A 9,507-nucleotide genomic window follows, 5' to 3' on the forward strand; every position below is an offset into this window, starting at 1 on the left:
CCTCCCTGGGGAATGGACAGCGGAGAAGTGGGTGAGGGAGACGTCGGATGGTGTAAGATATGATATAATAATAATAATTTTTAAATTATCAAGGGTTCAGGGGGAGGGGGGAGGGGGGAGGAAGGGGAAAAATGAGCTGATACCAAGGGCTCAAGTAGAAAGCAGGTGTTTTGAAAATAATGATGGAAACATATGTACGGATGTGCTGGACACAAATGATGTATGTATGGATTGTGAAAAGAGTTGTATGAGTCCCTAATAAAATGATTTTTAAAATGTGCTGAAAAACTCAGTTTGTACACAAATATATATCAGTGCAAACGAGGGGGCTTGGAGTGGAGACCCAAAGCCCATCTGTAGACAATTAGTTATCTCCCCACAGAAGGGTTATAAGAAAGGGATAATTCAACCAAGGTGTAGTATAGCAGCAACGAATCACACATCATTCCTCTAGTTCCTGAATGCTTCCTCCCCCCACTGCCCTGTTCTACCTGACAAATCTGGCTAGACTGGAGAACACACATTGGTACAGATAAGAGCTCTCAACACATGGAATTCAGGACAGATAAACCCCTCAGGAGCAGTAGTGGGAATAGATATCATGAAGGTAGGGGGATGGTTGCGGAGTGGGTAGCGGGAGAAAGGGGGAACCCATAACAAGATTGGATAAAAAGCCCCACCCCTCAAAGCAGATGAGTAACAGAAATGTGGGTGAAGGGAGACATCGGAGAGTGTAAGATATGAAATATAATTGATAAAGGATTCACGAGGGTCGGATGGTGAGGGAAGGAGGAGAGAAAAAGAAGAACTTATATCAAGGGCTCAAGTAGAAAATGTTTCGGAAATGATGATGGTAACATATGTACAAATATGCTTGATACAATTGATGTATGGAATGTTATAAGAGCTGTAAGAGCCCTCAATAAAAAGATTTTAAGCAGAGAGAGAAATGGAATTTTCCTATATAGCCCTTGAAGTCCCCTCATATTGTGCTTAATATATTCAAATTGTGTTTTTTTGCAGTGATCATTTGACTTACATTGATACAAAGATTTAAAATTTCCATTTCTCTAGCGTTTATTATATGAATAATATCAGGATTATAGTACCTCAGGATGGATAAAGAACTTCCTCACTTGTGTAAATAGCTCCTCCTTTTTCAAGCCAGAATCTTTCTAAGTGACTGAATACTCCTCAAGTTAGGAACTTCTCCTTTGGAAGTCCGGAGAGTTCTAGTTTATTTCTGACTCTTTACGCTGTGCCATTTCTCTGTTTGTTCCTCTTCTTGTCTTCACCAAAACTCCAGTCTGTACCCACTCGCACCTATGATGGGTTTCATTTGAATCACCAACTTTTCTTGTTTCCAGGGCTTCGATTGCAATCTCTTTCCATTTTGTGTGGCCGATTCAATGATAAATCTTGGGGGGAAATTTACAATTTACTATGCCCTAGTTTTACTTTTTCTCTCACTATATTTAGTTGCCAACAGAATTGTTATTCACTATTATTGACAACATAAAGAGCTCTGTGAGCATGGGAAAACTGCCTTTAGGGAAAACACCGCACATACATTCTGCCTTCTGTGGGAAATATTACTAGCAAAGGAGAGTTTAGTTTCTAGGGTAAGGAATAACCTGTGCATTATTTTGTTAAGAAATAAAACATAATAAATTATACTTTGGTATTCTGGAAGCAATATGGAACATCTTAACCTGAAAAAGGTCAGATTGAAGTATGACTGTCCATTTACTTACAATGTACCCCCAACACTAAAGAGAAAACACACACCCTTTTTCTGTTTTTAGTTTGCATTGCATTACTTATTGATGCCCATGGTTTAATTTACAGGGGTTATTCTCAACTTCCATGTCTAAGTCACTATCTAATTTTCGGTTGTACGTTTGCTTATCTCACATTCTACTTATTTTGTATCAAAATAATATTGCCAATGGGTTTAAATGCAGAAGTAGAGGATCTATTATATTGTTTAGAATGAGCAATTTAAAGGTTGTTCTGTAGTATTCTTGTTAACTGACAAATGTCACCTGAGATTTTCACATTTATCACATTTAAGAGAGTGTAAGTAACGAAATGAGTTGAAGACTAGGTCGTTATAATTATGCCAACTAGCCTTTCTCCACCTCTTCCTCTTCTTCCTTTTCATTCGTTCAAAAGGTACTTACCGCAATTTCTTTTCTTTTTTCACTCAGGCCAAGACACTAATTTTCAGGGAACTACTTTTCATCTGCAAATTACTGAGAAAAAGCAAAGTCAGCATCAAATACCCAATAGCCTCTTGAGCATGTTAATATTTTAAACATTGGGAACCTCTATTATTTTGCTAGAAAATCGAGAAGCCCTGACAGTCCTATTTAGCGCATTTCTAATATGAACTTTTTGGTTGTTCGTACCTTCACAGATACACCGTGGAGTGAAAGGGTTTGTCCGGGACCTTCGAGGTAACCCAATTGCCAATGCAACCATCTCCGTGGAAGGAATAGATCATGATATTACATCCGGTGAGTGTTCTTTGCTATGGTTTTAGTTCTAGCGTTACGCTCAAGAACATAATTACTTATTATCGTAACTATAACTGTTGTAATAGTCTAGGGAAATCCATTAGATGCTTGGTATTTCTTTACCTGTGGGTCCCCCCCGCCCCTTCCCACCCCGGTTGGTTCCTGGACTTTGATCTAGATGTATTTGGGGGAGGAGGTCAGGTAGAATTACACTCAGGGTCGCTGCTGGATTTGGAAAGTAGAGTTCGGCAGATGGCGCTCTTTCCTCAGCCATCTCACTCCAGACCTGTGCTATCCACTGTCACCTTCACTTGATCCTGCTGGCAGAGAAAAACATCAACTTTGTTCTAATCATTGTAGGAGAAGTACTAACCATGGTGGTGGACAGCAGGAGGGATCTGCAAGAAGTAGGCAAGAAGATATGCACATCGTGTATTTAGAATGTCTACTTTTCTTTATTTAATGTAACAATCCTCTTTTCTCAATTTGTGAAGAAACTGAGGACCAGAGAGGTTACAGGGCTCATTCAATACTGCACAGAATAAGACAGGATTAGGAGTGCTGGCAGTTATTTCTAGATGTAAAAATCCTATTTCCATTTTCCCAGCTGGGGGATAATGAGATAATTTCCCAGAAAATTCATCGACCCTTGTTAGGATCTTTTCAACAATAATCGATTTTTAATTTTAAGCCTCTTTCATAGTTTTAGGCTTTGTAATCAATTAGTCTTCAGTATATTTCCTAAAGCAATTCTTTTTCTTAACTTCAACATCTATACCTTGAATTTTTAAAAAAATCATTTTATCGGGACTCATACAATTCATCACAATACATAGATCAATTGTGTAAAGCACACTTACACATTTGTTGCCCTCATCATCCTCAAAATTCGCTTTCCTCTTGGGTTCCTGGAATTAGCTCATTTCCCCTCCCCCCCCCCACTCCCTCATGAACCCTTAATTATTTATAAATTATTATTATATCTTATCTTACACTGCCCTGCGTCTCCCTTCACCCACCCTTCTGTTGCCCATCCCCCAGAGAGGAGGTTATATGTAGATCCTTGTGATCAATTCCCCCTTTTCTACCCCCGCCTTCCCTCCCGGTATCACCACTGTCATCACTGGTCCTGAGGGGTTCATCTGTCCTAGATTCCCCGCGTATTTTTATACTTGCTGTCTATCCTCTAACAATTCATTTATCCATTCATTCAACAGTTATTAACAACTCACAAAGGGCCAGCAACTCTTTCCAACCAATTTAGCAACTCTGTGCCAAGTTATTGCTCCACTTAGCCCTGGGGAAGGGGGGGAGGGCTGGCCTTTGGTGCCCATTACCCAAAAGGGGGCTGTCAGTTAATGTCAGTAGGCCATGCAAATGATTTCTCTATATTTCATCATGTGAACAATACAGGAAATCTAACTGCTCCACTAATTGTAAATAGAAAGAAAAATACATCTTAGGAGCAAACTTTGGGAGTTCCCACTCCTCTGAGGGCAGGATGAGAAGGAAGAGCTAGCAGTGGAGTCTGAGGTAGAAAGAAACGCGCGTGCATTCGTTGTCTTGGAGCCAAATGTACAGGACATCTAAACAAATAAGACAAACACTCCATGCAGATATCCAGTAAGATGGCCTTAGCACGTGGAAGGGCCCAGCAAAAGCTGTTTCTGTGGAGTAGGAGTGACACCAAGAGAGAATGAGAGACATTAGAGACAGAGAGTGTTCACAAGGCTTTCCAGAGAATTTTCTTTAAATCAAGTAGAAAAGCACCTGCCGGAGACCGATTTAGGATTTAGAAGTAGATTTGAAGATCGGTGAGGGCAGGCTTTATTTTTTCCCCATTATTGCTGTTTTCATAATTAAAAGAGAAAGTATCAGTTGAGAGGGAGGAGGAAGATAATTTGTAAAAGGTGTTAGAAAAAAGGAGAAAGAGTGAATCTTCCACTAGCGAATGACTTTGGGCCCCATCGCTCAAAGTGTTGTTCCCCAGCAGCAGCTCTGGCATCCCCTTGTCAGGAATGCAGGGGCTCAGACCTCCTCTAGAACTCCGGAATCAGAATGGGCATTTTACCAAGAGCTCTGCTAAGTGTGAAAAGCACTGGTAAGGCAAATGGGTGAGCAAGAGGTCAGTGTAGAGGGAAGTCAGGACAGGCGACACCATGGCTGGGCTTAATAGTGATTGTGAATTGGAGACATATCAACGTGGGTGTGCGTTTTCTCCAGCACATTGAAACCAAGGAGTGCAAGCACAGAGTAAAAGGGAACCTTACAAGAATCAAAACATGGTGCCCCGGTGCTCTGATCTCAGCGCTTGAGCACTGTATACATCTTTTCACTTTCATGACTCCAGATGTGACGGCAAGTTTCACTATCTCAAAAGATTGATAGGCAAGTTAGCACCGGTATGTGAAAAATTGCTAATGAGGCCTTAGAGAGAGAGCCTCACATTTTCCAATGTGTCACCAAATTCCCTGTATGTTTGCATTCACTACTCATGTACTGACACCAGCAGTGTGTGAAAATGGAGGGTGCTCAAATCAGATCACAAAATGATTTACACCATGATGTAGCTGACAGATTACATCATTACATACTATTGTAGTAATAGGATGTAGTAGATAGTGAGGCAGCTGATAAGTAGTGTACTTTTAAAATAGGGATTCAAAGAAGCTGAACTGAGGGTAGTAGGCATATCCTGGTGTAATTATGCATATCACATTTGTGCCTTATAAAGTGTTCTCTTTTCCCACAGCAAAGGATGGTGATTACTGGAGATTGCTTGTACCTGGGAACTATAAACTTACAGCCTCAGCTCCAGGCTATCTGGCAATAACTAAGAAAGTGGCCGTTCCTTTTAGCCCAGCAGTTGGGGTAAGTAATCATCCTCAAGACCAAGGTTTATTCAACACTTACCATGTGGCGGGCATATTTAAGCGATCGATGTGCAACTTTCATAATGACCCTGCGAGATTATCCTGTGGAAGGATATCATAATGCCAGCATGCTATCGCGAGGGACCATTTCTTACAGAAGGACATTGTGCTTTGTAAAATCAAGGTTCATCAAAAGAGAGGAAAAGACCCACAATGAGGCCGCCTGCCTGCAGCTGTGGGCTCACACATAGCAGCAATGCGAGGGCGGTACACACCAGGCAGAGCTTCATTCCCGTTCACACCGAGTGATGACACCTAAGAATAAGTTTCGGGGACCATGGGCCCCAACAGCCAAGGTCTCATAAACAGGCTTTACTCTCAGCCTCAGGCCGCAGGCCGGGGTGGAGACTTTCGTTTCCTTTTGCTGCCTTACAGAAAAGTCCAAATGGCCTTAACCTTTTCCCGTATTTGTAATGGCTAACAAGCACCCTGTTAGCACATGTGCTGTTTCACCTAATTAGCATAAGGTGATGTCATTCCCAAGGACCTGATCGGAAACTGCTGACTGCTGGCGCTGGGTGTGCTTTTGTAAGTTTTCTGATTGGGCGTTCAGTAGTAGCCTGATTTGCATGTCCCGCGGGCATTCCCTTCCTTTTTGTCTTGGTAAGCTGCAGCTTGTGGAAAAATAAACAGAACCGCTCAGCCTCCTGTCTCATCTCCATTCTTAGTGTCCCGCTCCCTCTATCCAGGACCCAAGTTGCTGTTCCCGCTGGACGGGACAAATAAGAACTACAAGCAAAGTTCTCTATTCTAAGTTTTATCAGAAATTGCGTCTTTAAGTAGATTCCATTTATTATTCTAGGAAGGTCATGCTGATGATACCCAAACTTATTTTTTTTGTTTGTTTGTTTTATTAGGGGCTCATACAACTCTTACACCAACCCATACATACATCTATTGGGTAAAGCACATTTGTACATTCATTGCCCTCATCATTCTCAAAACACTTGCTCTCCACCTAAGCCCCTGGTATCAGCTCCTTATTTTTCCCTTCCCTCCCCGTTCCCCACTCCCTCATGAATCCTTGATAATTTATAAATTATTATTTTGTCATATCTTGCACTGTCTGACATCTCCCTTCACCCACTTTTCTATTGCCTGGCCCCCAGGGAGGATGCTATATGTAGATCCTTGTAATCGGTTTCCCCTTTCCAATCCATCCTCCCTCCACCATGCTTTCTCCCCCCCCCCACCCCCACCCCATACACTATCATGATACCAATTCTACCTTACAAATCTGGCTGCACCAGAGGATGTACACTGGTACAGATAGGAACTGGAAACACAGGGAATCCAGGGCGGATGATCCATTCAGGACCAGTGGTGAGAGTGGCAAAGTTCTTTTAGAGCAGGATTTTGCTACTTTTTTATTATTTCACTTTGACTATTGGATGGCATGCAAGATTTTCAGTCAAAAGATTTATTTGAAAACAATTTATCATATGTTTACTCTTGTACCCCACATATGGAATAGACATTCTTGATATTCACCAACAAAGGACCTTGTGTTTTTAAGTGGTGATTGGTTTTAATTAGGCTTATGAATGCCTTAAATGAGCCTTGATTTTGTGGTGGGTTAGGCATTGGTCTGTTAGGCCCAAGGTCAGCACTTTGAAGCCACTAGTTGCTCCTTGGGAGAACTGTGTGGCTTTCTCTTCTCACAAAGATTGACAGTCTGCAGGGCCAGTTCTGCACTGTGCCATAGGGTTGCCGTGAGTCGGAATGAACTCCATGGTAGCGAGTTTAGTTTTGGATGTTTAATGTATACCTTAGGTTGTATAGGTATAAAAATCAGGGAGCAGATTTGAGCAAATAATCTGGCAAAAAGTAGCTCTGAGAAGAGGCTTTAAGAGTTTAACTATTTTGATCCTTAATTTTTCGAACACATCATACATAAAGTAGGTAGTGAATGCAGCCTCATATCTAAATAACCCTGAATTCAGCTGGATGCTCCTAGGTGTACGGAGAGTTGGCTTCCAGGACCACAGACCTCGATGGTGGTTGGGAGGCATACATGATTCTATCCATTTCTCTAACATACTTGAGGTTCTGTAAAACAGAACTGCCTGACTTAGAATTAAAGAACACTGAACTGGAGGCTTCCATAGATTTTCAGCTATTAGGAGAACATTCAAGGTGGATAGGAGAAATTCAATGAATAGTCAGAAGTGGAAAGATAATTATGTATCATCTTTTATGGGATAAAAACACCGGGCATAGGATTTTGCTTTAAATAATTTTAACAAAGCGATTGAAGCACATTTCAAGCATAATAGCTTTTGAATTTTTCCCCCTTTCTTTTGTACCTTTTTCTATCACTAGAAATTTGTTAGGGCCTACTTTATTTAATTCAGGTGATTAAATTGAGCTTATTAAATTCAAAATTGCCCTTTTTTTCACTTCAGTTTTTATAAGTGTGTACAAAGTTTCACAGCGATGCTCTTAACTCTCCCTTTTAGGTGGATTTTGAACTGGAGTCATTTTCTGAAAGGAAAGAAGAAGAGAAGGAAGAATTGATGGAATGGTGGAAAATGATGTCAGAGACATTAAACTTTTAGAAAGACCTGTAATAGCTACTTTCAACCCTATTCATTATAGCATATTATGATGTCATGTGGGCATTTCTTTTAGACTTTATGCAGTTAATATTAAACATTGATTTATTTTTAATTATTAGATATTAATAAGCTTCACTTAAAGTATGCAGTTAGACTCTTAGGTAAAAATGTAAGAACTTGATCTATCTCATTCTCTTAACTAATTAATTTTCCTATATATATTATGCAGAGGACTGTAGGAAAGTTGCAGATGATCTTGCCATTTATTTACAATTCCGACCCTTTGAAGTAAATAATTCCAGCTTTTAAAAATTAGTGACATCCTTCTGATATGATTGGTGGCAATATTACATGAATGCCATTGCAAAAGTAACTACCCAGCTTAGGGTTGTGAGCATTATACTGCAAGACTTAAATAGTTTGGTATAAATTGTCATTTGTCACTTGTGCTGACTAGCTATATAAGCATGATCTTGTTAATGAATTTTTGATGGGAAAAAATAAAAATGTTTACCAAGAAATTTTATGAAAGAAATGGATATTCATGTCTTGCTTATACATATAGGGACAATGCGGTTATATTATTCAGCCTGTTAACATTACTTCAAGGCTTAGTGTTTATATTTTGGTTGTTGATTGAATCAGAACTGCATTCTAAATCAATAAAGGTTAAAAAAAAACCTCTCTAGTATGTTTTTTATTCTTTAGAATCTTTAGTTTAGAATTGAGGTGTTATGTTTAGAAATAAAAATTCCTTGCTAGTGGCTTCTCATTTTTTCATCCTCCATATTAAAAATTGTATTGTCTGCTACATGCTAAGCACTATTCAGATTCCATATATTGTTTATACTCGTATATAAGCCTAGTTTTTCAGCACATTTTTAATGCAATTTTTGTGGTAAAATTAGTTGCCTCGTCTGATATTTGGGTTGGCTTATACTCGAGTATATATGGTATATCATAGTGGAGAGAAGATGACCATTCCTGTACCTATGGGCCAGTTGTGGATAGAGACTTTAAAAAACATGCACACAAATTGATAGGTAATTATGCAGCGTGATGAGTGCAGTGGATGCATGTGCGGAAGGCAAGACACAGACTAGATGAAGTGGGCCAGGAATGGCCTCCTAAGGAATTGGAATATAAGCCCACATCTAATCTATGAGTAGGAGTGAGTGATGCATGAAGACTAAGTGTACATGTGAGTGTGTGAGTGTAAAGTGGTGCTTCCTGTCGTGGGTGATCAAATGTTTCATGGATATTTATTTGCTAAAATAGAACTAACTGCTGTACTAATAGATTCCTAAAAATATAATGGCCTCAATACAGTGTTTCTTGGGCAGACGACAGAGGGGATGGCTTTTCTGCAGTAAGTTATCCCAGGTTCCTGGCAGACACGTACTCTGCTATCCTCTACATGTGGCCACCAAAATTAGATGGTTCATCTGTTCCTGTCAGCAAAAGGGAGAGAACTCATAGAGGAAGATGGGGGAGAGG

The 9,507-nt window shown here is 40.1% G+C and overlaps 1 protein-coding gene across 1 annotated transcript in view; it reads left to right on the forward strand.

Moving 5' to 3' along the window:
* Nucleotides 1-8,694, forward strand: part of CPE (carboxypeptidase E) — a 46,665-nt gene extending 37,971 nt beyond the window's left edge. The window contains exons 7-9 of the mRNA XM_004717385.2: nt 2,420-2,519; nt 5,272-5,390; nt 7,912-8,694. Coding sequence (XP_004717442.1) covers nt 2,420-2,519; nt 5,272-5,390; nt 7,912-8,010 — 318 coding nt within the window. The 3' untranslated portion in view covers nt 8,011-8,694. The remainder of the gene's footprint in view (nt 1-2,419; nt 2,520-5,271; nt 5,391-7,911) is intronic.
* The last annotated feature ends 813 nt before the right edge of the window (nt 8,695-9,507 follow it).

This window comes from Echinops telfairi, unplaced genomic scaffold (assembly GCF_000313985.2).
Source record: "Echinops telfairi isolate 266 unplaced genomic scaffold, ASM31398v2 ScPeMD7_39;HRSCAF=148, whole genome shotgun sequence".
NCBI lineage: Eukaryota > Metazoa > Chordata > Mammalia > Afrosoricida > Tenrecidae > Echinops > Echinops telfairi.